Genomic DNA, 17,505 nt, shown 5'->3' with positions numbered 1-17,505 from the left:
GAGAATCAGAGATAACGCGCTACGAAAGTTCAAACGTTCGAACGATCCAAGCGACTGGCAACAATATAAAGAACTCCGGAATTTTACAACAACTGTCATAAGACAAGAAAAGAAATGTTATCTTACCTTCAAATTTGGCGGGAAAAATTTAAACCGGAGAGAAACATGGAATGAGTTGAAACAATTGGGTATTGTTAACAATAAAAAGTCTCACGATAATACATTCTCTCTCATAAGTACCACTGAAGATTTAGATGCTGTTAATGACCATTTTGGTAAAATTTGCAATGAATCTGAAATTCCTCCTCCACTTAAGGCTCAGCAAATAAAGCATTTCGAGAACAAAACCTGTTCCACCGCTGAACAATATTTTAGCTTTACTGAGGTAACTGAAAAAGATGTACATAGAACTAGTTATAGTATACGCTCAAATAGTTTTGGAGTAGATGGTATCAGCACTAAAATGCTCAAACTTTCTTTGCCTTATGTTTTATCTCCGCTAACTCACGTCATTAACTCCTCTCTTTCCAGTGGCGTCTTTCCTGAAATGTGGAAAGAAGCACGAATCCTGCCACTTCAGAAAAAGCAGATCGCCACTTCTTACAATGACTTTAGGCCTATCAGTCTTTTGCCTGTGCTATCTAAAGTACTCGAGAAAATAGTGCATTCGCAGACGTTAAACTACGTTAACACGAATAGTTTACTGCCCCCGCTGCAGTCTGGATTTCGTGAGAAACACAGCACAGCCACTGCTCTTGCTAAAGTTGTGGATGATATTCTCTATGCCATTGACAAACAGCAAGTCACTATTTTAGTACTTCTGGATCTCAGTAAGGCTTTTGACACTGTGCAGCATGATTTATTATTAGCCAAACTTAAATATTACAAGTTTTCTCCTTCAACATTAAACTGGTTTCAAACATATCTATTTAACAGACGTCAAAGGTTCGTATTACATAATTCACCATCTCATGTGTCTCAACCTATAACGCTGAAAGCAGGCGTGCCGCAAGGATCGATATTAGGCCCCCTCCTCTTCACCCATTACACTGCAGATTTGCAGCAAGTCATAAAATTCTTCACTCCACATTTTTATGCAGACGATACCCAGTTATATTTCTCAGATCATTACGCTTCGTTGGAACATAAGCTTCAGTCACTAAATTCTGACTTGAACATCGTCAGTAACTGGTGTGTATCTAACGGTCTTAAAATAAATCCAGAAAAATCCACTTTCATAATCATTGGTTCTAATTATTCAAGGTTGTTAATTAAAAATATGAAGATTGAGCTCAAAATGAACAATTTGCCCATTGTCAGGAATAACACTGCTAAAAATCTTGGTCTGATTTTTGACGAAATTTTTGATTGGACAGAACATGTAAAGATGCAATGTAGGAAAGCTTATGGAACACTTAGGAATCTGAATCGTTTCCGTGACTTCCTCCCTGCGGAATGCAAGCTAAGACTCATCCAAGCATTAATCTACCCTTTGTTCGACTATTGTGATAATGTTTACGGCCCTCAACTCTCGCAAAAGCTCAGTAAAAAAATACAAATGGTGCAAAATGCCTGCTTCCGATACATTTTTCAAGCAAAAAGATCCGATCATATTCTTCCATTCTTAAATAATAATCAGGTTCTTACCATGGCAAACAGAAGGAAGTTGCACTATCTCTGTTTTATACGCCGCATACTGACAGAAGGTAAACCGCAGTACCTGTTTGAGAAGATGCATTCCCGTAGGGAAATCCATCAGTATGTTACCTGCAAGCGGAACAACTTCGATTTACCCCATCACTCTACCACGGCCTACAAATCATCTTTCTCCTTTTCGGCTCCCAAAGCATGGAATGCATTGCCTGCAAATATCGCTAGTGTAAACAACCCATTATATTTCAAAGGTAAAATAAAAGATCTGCTGTTAATGGAACAATGGCAGAGTCGATGCACATACTGAAGGTATTAAGTCACTCACTAAAAGGAATTGTATTATTGTATTATTATTACTATTGTCTTTTGTATTTCTAGTTACACTTTTTTTTGTATGCAACTAATTCCTATGTATTTTTTTTCTTTCTTCATTTTTAATTTATTTTATTTTTTATTTTATTTGTATTATTATTATTATTATTATTATTATTATTATTTTACGTTTAGCTTACTGCTCCATAAGTTTATAATAATCTCATATGTATTATCATATTGACAAGGGTTAGGTGGCAGAGCAGCCCTTGGCTGAACCTCGCCCGCTGAATAAAGAAAATTTATTATTATTATTATTATTATTTGAGTGGCCACTGCCACCATCCTCATTGGAACTCACTGTACTGTTGCTTGGCGTGCATCTTTTGTTCGTAGTTCTCCGACTGCCGCTAGGTTCGCTGTTGTTAACTGTATGTCTGTGCCTGTGTCTGCTGCTATTTCCCGGTGTTAACTGTTGTAGTAGGGGAATCCAAGTGTGGTGTGCCTGTCCACTATCGATGTTCAGCTTGTGCGGGAAGTGCATTATGGCATGCGTTTCCTTGATTTTGTGTCTACGAGTGTGTGGGCAGTGTGTTTGACGTGTACCTTTTGAATTTTATGGTTATGGTATTTCATGTGTTTGGCAAGACGAGTAGTTTTTGTTTTTTCTTCCAATAGGTGCTGTTGGATTCTTTCATTGACAGGCACATTACAGACACCCTAATGACTGAGCTATGGCTATTAGTAATTAGCAAAGTTTAATTTGATTCTAGCTATATTTGAGACTGGAGGAATTTCCAACCAAAATAAACATGGCTTTTACGTTAGGAATACGAGTAGATCTTTTCTCTCCCAAGGTATCATCAGCAAGTGTGCAATTCTTGCCACAAGAGTGAACCACCTACGCAGGTACCATTTTGACCCTTGACAGCCTGGTGGTGCCTACCTGTGGACCCAAGGAGGTTCAAATTTAATTTTTAAAAAAGTAGTTTTTCTTTTTAACTTTTGTCTTATTCTTCTACTTGATAAATGAAAATTGGGTTTCTCCTACCATAGGCTTATAACCAAGTCTGTACGAAAGGAAAACCTTTTAGAATTTTGAATTCCTGGCCAAAACAAGTACAGCTTTTATATTAATTTTTTTTTGCTCCAAAAGTTAAATCGGTAAGTGCGCAATTCTTGCTATGAACTTTAAACTGTAGACCCAGTCCTGACTAGCCTTACTGTGCATAAAGTTAACGTAAAACACCAACTTAATCAGTCAGTCTTGCTATGAGAATTAAACACACATCAGGCAATGTTCAGGTAATGTTTTGAACCATCACGTCTCAGCTTTGCCCACATGGAGGCCTGACGAAGTTCAAATTTTGAAAAAAAAAAAAAAAAAAAAAAAAAAAAAAAAAAAAAAAAAAAAAAAAAAATCTGCTTCTTCTCCTTGATGAATGAGAATTGGATATTTTCAACCATAGACTAGTAGCAGGAGCAGCTTAAGAGTCAGTTAACTGCCTGAGCCACCAATCCAGGGTGTTCTCCTTAATTTTGATTATATAAGCATGGCTATTTGTTTCAATAAGATTTCCTACAAACCAGATATTTCATAATTGACACAATAACACAAGACGGAAAGAAAGGAGTTTTACGCCTTCAATGTGTGGTGAAAAGCAGAGGGGAGCACTTTACTTTTTTAAAAAAAAAAAATACTAATAGTATGCCTCAAGGCTTGTGTAGCACTCAAATCATGTATCTCCGAACATTACCCCGAGTCATATTATGTTGAAAAAGTTTAAGAAAACAAATGACATACATGAGGTTTGGCTAAAGAAGATGAGACTGGCAACCCTGTCGGAAGTACACAAGCATATGCATGTGAAGCAACCTTGAAGCTTCAAGAAACTGATGACAGAACCCCAGTTGCTTTCACTTGCAGTTATAAGTACACCGGGCCAGGAACCGGTATGGAGACCTCCTTTATGTCAGTGACCCCTCAGTGGCCACATTTACCTATGAAGGAATTCACAGTTAAACAACTAATTAGGCCTAGTGCTTGAGCAAGAAGTGACGTTAAAAATCTCCCTCCCCAAGTAGCCATTAGGGAAACAGGATTTTTTTTCAAAATAACTGTTCTGCGCAGTGATTGCACATCAGTTAGTACAGTGGCTCCATACTAGTATTGTGAGCAGTGCTTGAAGGTGGAGGTCCGCAATCGTGTTGCCATTAAATGGCTCTTATGAAACTCGAGCAGCGCATTAACCTCAAATTCCTGGTGCAGGAGGAGTATGGTGATAATGCGATGTCACGTGTGCGTATGTTTGAATGGCACAAACATTTCGCGCAAGGATGTGACAACGTTGAAGAAGACACAACACCAGGTTGTCCTGTCAAGGCAACAACAGAAGAAAATGTGGCAAAAATTAATGACATTGTTCGGAGCAATCACTGGGTCAGCATTTGAATGACAGCAGACATAGTGGGCATTGATAAAGAGTCGGTAGACACTCACTTCTTGTTTTTCTTTTTCAATTTCACCAGGAATTTGAGCTTAATGTGCTGCTCGAGTTTCATATTTGCCATTTTACAATAACATGATTGTGGACCCCCACCTTCATGCACTGCTCACAGACTAACTACGAGTGACAGTGACCCTAGTTTTTGTTGTCAGCTTCTTGAAGCTTCAAGGTTGCTTCATACGAATGCACTCCCTGCTGCTGCATGTATACTTCCGACAGGGTTGCCATTCTTTTTCTTTTGTTTTTGACCAGACCTTGTATGCCACATCCTAATGTAGCAACTTCACCTAAATGTGACACACATGTCACATCCTGGCGTATATGGGTTAACACAAGCTTGAATATCTCCATTCCACAGAAGAATTACAACATTAAAAAAAGTTCCATCCACACAAAACTTTCATTATGCAAAAGACTGCAGCTATTATTTATTGCTAGAGGCACAGATTTTTGGTAAATAAAAAAGCAAAATTTTGGTACAAAAAGAGAGTCAATTTTGGGATCAAAAGAGGCAAAATAAAATAATAGCAGTGAAAAATTTCATTACGCGCAGATTAAAAAATGACACTTTGATTTTAAAATTGTGAAAATAATAGTAAATTTGATGTAAATACTGCACTTATTACACAAAAGAAACATATTCCTTCAAATAGCACATTTATATAGTTACCAAAGTATTAAGGTTATTCCTGTATAAAGGGGTCCATTTTTGCTTCTAAATCTTCAGAAAGTGTTGAATCGATAAATAAACTCAAAATTTCGTGTTTAACCCTTTCAGGTACATGGGACATATGTGTCCCATGTCTTATTTTATCCACATTCTTCATATGATAGGGGTTACATGGACGCAAATATTATTATCGTTTCTTTCTAGATATATATTATTAGTTTCAAGTGTTTTTGTAGGCAACATGTATTATTTATACTGTTTTAGAAGCATCTAAATGTGGCAAGTATATAGCCTTGCATTTTGGATTATGTTTCGTAAAATATCTTGCAATTGTTTTCTAATTCCCAAATGCAATTCTCGTATTTGTAATTATTAATGTCTGTACAACATATTTTGATGAGTTTCTGATTACCTGCAGTGCACCTGAAAGAACTACAGGCTCAGAAACTGATTGGGACATATATGTCCCTTGTACCACAAAGGTAACTTTCTGCATGTTTGTAGGTAATTCTACAAATTCGAAAAAAACAACATTTCTTTGTAAAAAAAGTTTTGAATTGTATCTACATAAAATATATATTGTGTATATGTGTGTGTGTAATAAAATGTTATATATTCTTAACGTATTTTTTTATTATATTGTCCCAGAAAGATATCAAAGCAACGTGAATTTCTTGTTTCTGGTGAAGAAATCGTGCAAGTTTTACAAGCTGAAGGCAGCGACAATGAAGATAATCTCCTTCTAGATGAAGAGGATCAATTATTTTTAATAGAAGACATTGATGCAGGAGAAACTAATGTCATCATAGACAATCCTGAACCTGCAGTTACTTGTTCAAAGAGGGATTGACAGTTTCGGACATCAAGCTGAATTCTATGGACCCTAATTCTGAAAGTCCTCATGGATCTGTTCAAAACCCTGAGTCAGATAGTGCTTTCAGTGTTCCAGATTTTAAGTAGAATAGAAGATACAAGCCAAGGAAATTTAGTATTAATGAAAATTTTGATTATAGGAAAGTTCTTGGTTTCAATGTAGAAGAAAGTGGTTGTGCACCAAAACCAATTGAAATTTTCAATTCCGTTATGAATTTCAATGAGATAATCAAATTGGTAGTCGAGGAAACTTGCCGATATGCTCAGCAAAACGGGGTGGTTTTTGATATAAACAGTGCAGAAATGAAAGCCTTCTTAGGTATGAATGTAATAATGAGTTACCATGTTCTACCTACTATTAGAAGTTATTGGTCAAATTCAAAGTACATAACATTATGAAACAGTATATAAAGATCAAACCTATAAAGTAGGGTTTCAAAATGAGGTGCAGGTGTGAATCAGAAACTGGATACCTGTATGAATTTGACCTATACACAGGGAAGAAAGGGGCAAGTCATGCAAGAGTGAGTCTTGGAGAGAGTGTGATACTGCAGTTAACAAAATCCATTTGTGGTCTTGATTGTGAAAATTATATGGACAACTTTTTTAATTCGCCTGTTCTACAGTACATTCTAGCAGAAGAGAACATAAAAGCTTGTGTTACTGTACGCACAAACAGAAAAAATATGCCCAAAAAATTCCCAACAGACAAAGAAATGATGAGAGGGGATATTTATGCAGTGAACACTAATGGTATGTCTTGCATCAAGTGGATGGACAATAGGCCAGTGTATCTTTTATCTAATTTCCTATCACCAATCCAAATAATAAATGTAAAAAGACACATTCAAGGTAGTTCTAAGAAAATAAATGTTCCTTGCCCTTTGATGGTCAGAAAGTACAATGAGTGTATGGGAGGTGTCGACCTTATGGATCAGAAAAAAGTTACTTATGAAGTTGACCGTAAGGTAAAAATTAAGTACAGGTTATTTTTTGATTGATATTGGAATTAGTCATTCTTACATAGTGTACAGCAAGCTTTTCAAATGTGTGTGCACAGAATCAGGGAAGTCAATGACTTCACTAGAGTTTCGCCAAAGCATTGTTCAAGAGTTGATTGGACAGTATTCGAACAGAAAGAGAATCATTGCCAATGACGGTAAGTAATAAAACGAGGCTTGAGAGTCAATTTCCTCCTAAAGCTCCAGAGCATTACATGACAAAAGTACAAAAATGGAAACGCTGTGTGAATTGTGCTAAAAGAAACTAGAAAATCATATGAATAACATGTGATCAATATGTAATGTATATGTATGTTGTGTGAGATCGCAACTGTTTCCAAGAATTTCATGCTTAAATATACAATGTTCATGAGTTTCCTAATAATTTGATATATAATATTGCATTCTGAAGTGAAAAATAATTTTGTATCAAGGTGTTGCTTAATTTCGCATATATATTGTTATTTGTTACCTTTAACGTCCCACCAATTATTTCATATTTAATATACATTTTTGTGAAAAATTTTAGTTTAATTGTCCAAATTACTCCAAAATGTATACAAAAAGTAATACATATCATAAATATCAATTACAGTTTACTTGTGTACCTCAAAGGGTTAAGAGTCTATTTTGCATTGTTTCGTGACAAAACAATGAAGGAAAATGCACCTCATACCTTTCATAAACATTAAAAATTAACATTACAGCATGTTATTTCACATTTCGTGTTTTCGTCAAAAATGAAATATTCATGTCATGGCAATAGCTCTGTGAGTAGAGCTGCTATGTATAGGGTGACCAGACATCCTCTTTTATTTGGACATGTTCTCCTATTTAGGTGTCTGTCCGGCATCCGGGCAGTTTTTTAGAAATCGGTAAATGTCCTCCTTTTTTGGAAAGAGTATGGCATCAACCATAGCAAATGTGCTGCATAGAGAATGCTTCCACACATAATGATCATCATATCACTTGGGGTGTGTTATGTATTCGAGCAATGCTCACCTAGCATCTTGGAGATGAACATGATCACTTTCCCGACTGAGTCATTAGTAGGGTGCAGATTTATAGGTACTTAAAAATGTACTATATACTAAAAAATGCACGAAAATAGATACCCTAAAATTAAAAAAAAATATATTAAAATGAGTAATGAATGTGAACTTACTTCAATTTTCTTTTTACAATATACAGTTATACTGTATTAGCACTTCAGTTTATACATAGAAGTGTGCTAACGATTAACAAACTATTAATACTCTTTTGATCGAAATTCTCATTTGTGGAGAATCGTCAGTTAAAAGTAATTCTCACAAACAGAGCTTGTGCTAACGACTGTGTGGATTTGAACAAATGATGAAAAAAACAATTTGCATCATTGTGACAAAAAAATGTAAACAGTGTTCCAATTGAGAGCCTCAAATCTGTCAAATACCAGATAACATCAACAAAGCCTTCTTCAATGTAGGGAAAGCCAAAGGCACGTAATAAAAATCTGAAGTATGCAAAAATTGCAGAATAGCAATTTTTTGGCACAATTAAGCAAAATATGTACAATTAAGCGAAATAGGTACAAAACCTCGAAATAGACACTATAAAAATGCATTTTCGGACTAGAAACAACATGAAATGAACTTCAAACATTAAAGCCTGTGTTTTACTACAAATAGGCAAAATTCCACACCCTAGTCATTAGTATTATTCAAACTCGTTGCTTCACCCTTTGAGACTGCAGGAATGCATGTAGTCTCTAAAAGTAAAGTGCTCCCCTGTGCTTTGCACCACACCATGAAGACGTATAGGGGGTGTGGAGTTAGGGCCCCACACTTCCTTGATAGCAGCTGAAGGTGGGGGTGATGTGATCAGCACCAAGCCCCTGGCCACCTTTACCCCCCAGAGTTTCCTCCAGGTATCCACTTTATACAATGCTGGGTGAGCGTCGGAGCCACTTGAACAGGTAGAAAAAAATCCCGGATGTCTCCCGCCGAGGATCGAACCTCTCTCTCGCATGGTAGTCAGACACCCTAACGACTGAGTCTGTGCAGATATTTTTCGATTGATTGATTTGGTTTATTCTACTTCGCTTTTTTCGCTTTTGGCTAATCGTGAAGATGGGTATGAGCGATGATATGATGATTTTGATGAAGGGACACTCACAAAGAACACCCGTAACAGGCCCGGGATTAGAATCTGGGACCCCTGGCGTTGTGGCACGGTGTGTTAACCACTCTGCAACAGAGATCGGCCAGTTCCTTTTCGAGTTATACATAGGCAATACAGAAACGCGTAGTGAGAATTTTGATTATTAAGTAATATTTACTTTCATGAAATAACGAAGCGAAAGTGTAAATCCAACAATGATCTTGCAAGAAAATATCCGGCTTTTAAAAGGATGGAAGAAACGAATATGAGGTAAGTGTAAGGTGGCTGTCACTTTCCCCTGCTGTTGAAACAGTGCTAGAAATGTTCCTGGCATTAAAATCATATTTCTTGAAACAATATAAAATACCTAAAATTTTAATTCGCTTTTTGGAAATAAGTTAAAATAAATCTTACTTGTTACATTTGCGTTCACTTGTGGGAATATTTCATTCTAATATCAAAGAATTAGAAAAGGAGTAAAATTATGTGCTTCAAATTGTAGATATTCTTTGTTAAATAACTGATTAGGAGATTGCTTTCTTTGCTTTGATAAGAGGAAGTTATTGAAAGAGATCACTTGCAAAGTATCTGTGAGCAAGGTGTTGGCAAGATTTTTTATAATATTGCTTAAATTGTGAGTAATGGCAAATGTGGTGTCATTTTTTGCGGTGTCCTCTTTTTTATGACTTTGTCCTTTTTTGCTGTGCTCTGTCCTCTTTCTTGAATGTATGTGTCTGGTCACGCTAGGTATGTAGCCCTCACACATGCACAGCTCAAAAACATGCTAATATGAACTAATAACAGATTCCCTTTTCATTGCCTTGGTCAAGAGTGTTGTGATTGGCACAAGATCTTGCCACTGCAGAAAAGCAATTCACAATACCTTCTTAGAAGAGACTTACTGGATAAATGGGAGTTGTCTACCCTGTTCCTTCTAGCCTCTCCTGGAGAAGCGTGCGCATGGCAATCAAACCAATTTGCTTGTCGAAAGTTCTTCAGGTCCTCAAACCAATCACTACAATCCACCAGCTTGCCCTTGTGCTCATTTTCACATAATCCTGCAATGATATCGTATGATGAAATTCGAGACTCCACTTCGTTTGATGACCGCAGATGATGGTCCACCTGCAACCCACAAAGACAAGTCACTTACATGTACCAATCATAACTGATGCTTAGTAATTTGGCATTGCATTTAGGCCTATTGGACATTCTTCTTAGTGAAGGTCTATAATTTTCTAATCAAATTGACAAAAAATAAAAACATGTGTGCTGATCCAATATACGAGTAATATACTGATCATTTATTTAATTTTGTTAAGTGAACAAGTGGAATAATTGTATCTAAATACAATTGGCAGTTACGTGGAGAGAGGTAATTCACTCTAATAAATTCAAGTTTCACTTTTCTTTTTCCATGTAGTTTTTGTTCGCAATGGATTTCACCATGCGTCTGGTAGCTCAGTACATGCCTGACAAAGCTATCAGAGAGGGCAAAATCGATCGCAAACAAAAACTGCACAGAAAAATGAAATGTGAATTTATTAGAATGAATGTGAAATAATGTACTCTTCACAACACCTTATTTGTCCGCCCACAAAAAATTCAGTTCTGAATTCATAAATTTCGCAACATAGCACTTCAGAGCCAACATATAGTAGCCAACTTTGCAACAGTTCTTCTTTCTAAATGTAAATGCTCTTGCAAAATATTCTTCATTCTTTCAGATTCTATTAAGTTAGAAACCCTAAACCAGTAATAAAATGCACAAACAAAAATCGTTAAGTAGAAATACGAATGTTGAAATTTTTCTTTACGACTTTTGGTTCCAAAATTAAAAATATGGAAATTTATGTGCAGTTTCAAAAACTGACCAGGTTCTCTTCCACCTGGAGGCAATTGCTGTCACATTTGAATAAAAAGAGGCAAATTCTCATGATTTTAGGAGAAATTTCAGTAAGGAAACCTTGCACAATACCGAATGATTCTGCAAAGTGAATCTCTTCCCTCATCTGTGGAGAAAAATGCTTCGGAAGTCTGGCACAAGGTTGTTTTCACTAAGATCAACGTGTTTTATAGTGTGTCTTGTTAGTAATTTCGTGGAGCAGTTGATTCAACAGTCGCCCTATTATACTTTCTCATCAAGAACGAGACATGGTATGTTTAAATCACTCTCTCTCCTGATTCTTTTTTTTCTTGTTATTTATGTGATGCATCAAGGAATATTTTTGCTCAGCTTCTTGAATTTTCACTGCTGCATTACTCATCTGAAGTTCAAAGATATTCAGTGATTGGCAGGATTTTAGGCAAGGCCTTTTTTTCATTCCCCTGTCATAAGTTATGTTAACATGCATTAAGAATTTATGTCATAAATATCTGTTCTTAAACACGATGTTGTAATCAAGGGGGCTCGAATTCAACACCTGATGGAGGCACATTGCAAGTGGTTCAGATTACAGTTTAAACTCAGGGTGACCAATCCAGGACCATGATAAACTTCAAGTATAATTTCCACTTTTCAGGGCTAACTTTCCAAAAAATTGAAGGGTACAAGCTTATGTTTTCTCTATTTTCTATTACATATTACTGCTTCTCATCACCCACACACATAACCACAAAAAATTATTAACAATATAAAGAGGCCATGTGATTCCAATCTATCCAAAATCCTGATTCAATTAAATTAAACAATATATTTAAAGTGTGGAATTTACATTTACCATTTTACTTACTCAGACTCGAAATACATCTGCAAACACGTTCAAAATGTTACAGGATATACTAAGTTACAAAAAATTGTTACAGTAGAGCGTCGATTATTCGAACGTCGGTCAACCGAACGACCGCTTAACCGAACTGTGTACTCGCTCGCACCTGTTACTCTCCCACCCTACCGTCCATCATCCCCCTCACTCCCAAACCAAGTTTCCCACAGTAGTCGCCGCACTGAGCCACCGCTGGCGGAACATTGCTTCTAATGGGGCCTTCATAAGGTGCTGCTGACCGGCCAAGCCGCCAGTCGCTGTGTTTCAACAATCAGCACACTTCTGTCGGTGTATGTATTGTTCATGCAAAATGCGTATGTAATATGTACATATTTTTGTTTAATAAACTGTACCACATACTATATATTCCTACTAAAGTTGCCTTTGTACGTTACTTTGTAATACTTAAAGAGATGCCTGTTTTTATGAATAAATTTACTGTACAGTACTTCTTTTTGGCAAATAAACATGTACAGTTCGATTATCCGAACAAACCAGTTTTCCGAACACCCATGTCCCCCAATTACTTCGGATAATCGACGCTCTACTGTATATTGTAAAAGAATTTCAAACTCGAATTTACTGAATCAATTATAAGATATCTTATCTTACAATAATCTTCTGTCTGTCAGATAGATTTTTCTGCACAGGACACTACCACAGTAAATAGATTGAGAGAATGCTGCAGCTTTCTTTTCCTTCCTTGATGAAAACAAAAGTTAAAACTGTGAAAAACTTGCCTCAAAGCATTTATACATGTATAAATTCAATGAGATTTGGATTAATAATGGAAGTAATATACAGAAGTAGGGAAGAAGATAGGAGAGGAAGAGATGAAAGCCCTGTTGTTTGCTGATGACTTAGTAATATGGGCAGACAATGAAGAACATAGACAACTTGATAGTTGGAATGAGGAAATCATTGACTACCAATGATGCTAACATCCGGAGGGTGGAACTTTGTTAACCTGCCCCCGTGTCAGGGCAACAGTGCTTTTTTTTCCTTATTGAAATATTTATTAATATGTTAATTAATTAGGTAATTATGTGTATAAAAATATGTATATGTGATAAGTGTATCTCAATTTATTATGCATTTTTAGGTTCGTATATATTCCATGTATAAAAACCATGTAGCTCTCTTCTTTGTTCGTGTTTCGAACGTTCAAGGAAAAGGCGGGCAGTTTAGCTGCTCAAGATTAAAAATTTTGAAAGAAGGGCTGTTGGCAACAGACGCCAACCAAACATATATAAACTCCCAGATAAGAGTGGGGGAGGTCCGTTGTTGGAACTGAGACTTGGGAGGGAGGGGCTGTTTTGCTTAGGTTAGCTCAGATCGGAGGACAGATCTTACAACGAACGCTGTAAGAGATTGGATTGCCGGGTAATCTAGTGCCTTGGTGTCCAGTTTACAGGAAAAAGGGTAATTTTGTACTGGATGTTATTTTGAAGTAATTACGGTGCGCCAGGCAGCCTAGTGCCTTGTCACCGTGGAGGTTGAGAAATGTACACATCGGGTGACCTTGCCCCTGTTAAGACATTTCTTGGAGTAATGCGAGTCTACCGTGTGACAACCGTACTCCAAATGTAATTCATGAAATGTAAAGCATACAGTTACAAACAATAGATTTCCAACATCAAAATTAGAGTTTTGGCCCGATAATTAGAGAAATGAATGTTCGGATACGACTTGTCTATATTTAAATTTACGTTAATTAAACTTTAGAAAATATCTAAAATTTCGGTTTTTAATTTCACAGTTGCTGGACAAGGTAATTTATCCCCCTGATAAAAAAGGTTTCGTAAAGGTTATCCGTTCTCTCTTGTAGTTAATTTAATTATATAATTATGTTTTGCAACCCACATGCATTGTCGTACAAAGGAAGATAACCCTAGACAAATCAGAGCCAAGTATGAAGTGCACCGAACCTCAAGTGCGGAGGTAAAGTGTGGGGGGCTAGGCAAATAACAACTTAGTGAACTGAACAGTGTTGTCAGGCATACGATAAGAAGAGAACCTTCAAAATCTGACGTGGAGGACTATCTAAATGGCGTCTAAATAGCACACCAGTGAGGCACGGCAACTGAATCTGACAGTTTGTAAATCAACACTGAACGGAAGTTGCTCGAGGTAACGACATTCACCTTAATCTGCATGTTCCCAGTCAGAATACCATTTTGCTGTGGGTAAGGAACTTCAAGGAGACGGCATCACCAATAAAAAGAACTCCTGGTGGACATCGTAAGGTTCGAAATTCCGAGAACATCGAAAGAGTTTGGGTCTCTTTTTTGAGAAGTCATTCAAAAAATGAACTGTTGTTGTCAAGAAACTGTATGAAACTGCCACTCATACTATTTGTCTACAATGCTTTGAGATGTAGTACAACATGTATTAAATTGACTTTGTTGCATGAAAGAGTTTTGTTTTTATTTGTAATTGAAAACAGTCAGGTTTAGTTGCCAGACCCTGTATTGTGTATCTGAAGTTGAATATTTCTTCCTCTTTCTCTTTCTAGTCTGTGAAAAAGGTTGAAGTTCCTTGTCAACTGGGACCTGGTTCAACTGCCTCCTTTTGGCTTTCTAGATCCTATTTTCAACAAATAAGAAAACTTCATAACTTATAGATTTGCTTGTTCAAAACACACATTTACAAAATACCAATAGAAATGTTCAATCACATTTCTTGATTTTTGCTGAATACATTTCCATTTAAAAATTGCCATGAGAAATATGCACGCTGGTTTCTTTAAACTGGTAGCTAATTTTAATGTCAGCTACTTGGAGAAGAGGTAGCATGCTTGTTCCTGACAAGAGTGGTTATAGGTTCAATGCTCCATCCAAGCAGGTTTCTTTTTCTGGCGTATAGCGTTACGCATAAAGTTTATCCACCGTGGTTGGAAATTAATGTTGGTCTCTGTATATCACGATGTTAAAGGAAAGAGGAAGAGGTGCAGCATTTCTGGAAGCTATTTCGATGGTAGGAGGCAATCATATGCCACGTGGAATGCACAGAATCAAGTTACATAGAGCTGAGTCTGAGGGTGGTTGTTTTGAATATTGCGAATTTAGTGGAAAGATTGTTAATTCTAATTCTTTCTATTGAAATAAGTCAAGTATTTTGGATACACAGCAGTGGCAAATTAATGATCATTCTCAGGTTTTATATTTTTTCCAGAGGCCACTAACTACATGAACAGTTATTAGTATTTTTTATTTTTAGTATCGGCCTTCATCGTAATAGCTATTTGCTTACATGGAGGTGAGGGGATTAACAACAGTCATTATGAAGAAATGGACATCACATAACCAATCTTAGCAAATTGAACTTATTAAACTCTTTCCTTTGTTCCTGTAAAGCACTGTAGTGTATTTCTGTTAAATATTATTGTGTGTGTGTTAGTACATTGAAATAATATTTCGGATGTGCAGTTAAGAGCATAAACAATACATATCTTAAATAACATTAAATAAAGCATCCTGAATGTAATGTGTGAATTAGTCATAATGTGTGTGTTAATACAACTTCTGAAAAATAGCTCAAAGAAAAAGTTTTAACTTAAATCCTGGCAATGAAATGAATAACCATTAAGATTCTAAAGAAGAAAAAACAGAAGCAGCATCCCTGAAAGTGTGCAGCAGGTTAATTTTTAAACTGTTGTAATATTTAGTGAACAAACAAGAAAGAAAGAAAGAAAGAAAGAAAGAAAGAAAGAAAGAAAGAAAGAAAGAGAGAGAGAGAGAGAGAAAAATTTTACATGGAGATTATGACTATGTTCACTTTAACACATTTGAGCATACCTTTTAAACATTTAAAAAACTTACATTCATGAAATTATATGTAAAAAACTGCACTCTTTTTAATCTGAAAGTACAAGAGAAAGGTTTCACTCATGACAAAAAAGGTACAAAATTTCAAGGAGTAAATCAAACAGCTCTGTTAATGTTTAACTGTACCTTTTGAATGTTCCTAGGAGAGAGCTGGGAATGTTCACATGGCTGCGTTTCTTTCTTCTCAAGTGGTGGTCTTATTGCTTCAGGCATTGGCTTTGAAGATCTACCTTGCGAGTAACCAACTACTCTGCTACAAGGTGACTTTCTTGGAGCGTTCCTAGGGCTCTGGTCTGGGATGTCACATCTTCTAAAGGGTTTCTCGCCAAGTTGTGAATCGTGGGGTACATTTTTATTTCTCGTTGATAACCGAGCAACAGCAGCAGCCTGTGTTGGTTTTTTGTTTGTCTTACGCAAAGGGGTGCTCCGTTTAGAACACTTAGAATAATATGATGGTGACCGCAAAGGTACTTTTACCTTTGTTGCACTTTTCAGTGAAGGATACTTTTTCAATCCACCCTTACTTCTAGCACCTACACCGTCTGCAGGACTATTTTGTCTAACTACTTCCTTGACTTCTGTTTCCAATGAACTATCACTCGATGTTTCAGAAGAGTTTAAGTTCGTTTTTGTTGATGTGTGAAAAGGACTGCCTACTTTACTTGTGCTTGACGGCACCTTCTTCCGTTTCAAAGGAGATTCGTATGAGTTTTCTTTGTCACTAAATCCTTCTGGTGGAAAAGACACGTTGCTGGGAAGTCTGGTGCTGCAGGGTGAGTGGAGCAGGGAGGAGACTTGGCCAGAGTAATTTCTTGTTCTCCAAGTATCATACTTTCTCTTGAGGAATGAAGGAGATGCCTCTCTCTGCGCAGGCAACACGGGTGCTTTGTACTGCATCGGGTTCTCTTTCACATATCTGAAAGCAAACACAATTACATTACTCTTGGGATGGGACAGAATATCGAATCGATACGCAGGGAATGCACTTATATGTAAGTACATATACATATGTATAAAGCTGAAATCAGTTATATCTTGTATTATATTTTGTACATCATGGCAGGTAGACTCGAAAAACTTAGTTTTTATTTTCCATATTTGTACATATATTAGGTCTTGGTTCATATTTTACATATTTCAGTTATTTTTACACATTATTTTCATATTTCAGAATATTTCTCAACATATGTATATACTCCATATTCACAAAATAACTACGGCTCCTGGTTGTTACAAACGTTATTTTGTCACCGTTAACTCCAACAAACATTGTGAATTTGAAATACACTCCCATTACTTATTGCGATATTGAATGCAGTTTCAGTCAATATAAATCCATCTTAAGACAACAGAAGGAAATTCAACGTTCGGACATTTACAATAAAATTTTGTTATTCATTGTTTTAGAAACAAAAAAATTAGAACACATTCTGCGTTGTTTTACAATTAATGTAAGGGAATGGTATTTTATGTAGCTTGTGTAGTGTCTCATTATTACAAAGGTAAATTTTTACAATATTAAGTCAATATTTAACTCCATAGTTCAGTGAAAATAACTAAAACTCAAATTTACCAAATGTTTACTACATATAAATCCGTTCCCTGTACATTATTATCACTTGATATAAGAATATCAGTGAATTGGTTTATTAGTAGGAACATTTATATACTTACGACTGATTACACAATGATATTGAAGCTGTAATGCCTTCTCTTCCACTTAACCATTGATTATAAATGATCTGTTATTACTTCAGT

At 36.2% G+C, this 17,505-nt stretch overlaps 1 protein-coding gene across 5 annotated transcripts in view; it reads right to left on the bottom strand.

The window, feature by feature from the left end:
* The window catches only part of LOC146002540 (uncharacterized), a 52,356-nt gene that overhangs the window by 8,259 nt on the left and 26,592 nt on the right, over positions 1-17,505 (bottom strand). For all 5 annotated transcript variants that reach the window (XM_083140458.1, XM_083140460.1, XM_083140456.1 and 2 more), the window contains 2 exons: positions 15,874-16,663; positions 10,058-10,280 (listed from right to left, as the gene is read on the bottom strand). In XM_083140458.1, the coding sequence (XP_082996584.1) occupies positions 10,058-10,280; positions 15,874-16,663 (1,013 nt within the window). The remainder of the gene's footprint in view (positions 1-10,057; positions 10,281-15,873; positions 16,664-17,505) is intronic.

This window comes from Lepisma saccharinum, chromosome 18, assembly GCF_977018435.1.
Source record: "Lepisma saccharinum chromosome 18, izLepSacc3.1, whole genome shotgun sequence".
NCBI lineage: Eukaryota > Metazoa > Arthropoda > Insecta > Zygentoma > Lepismatidae > Lepisma > Lepisma saccharinum.
This window is presented reverse-complemented; position numbering and strand designations above follow the sequence as displayed.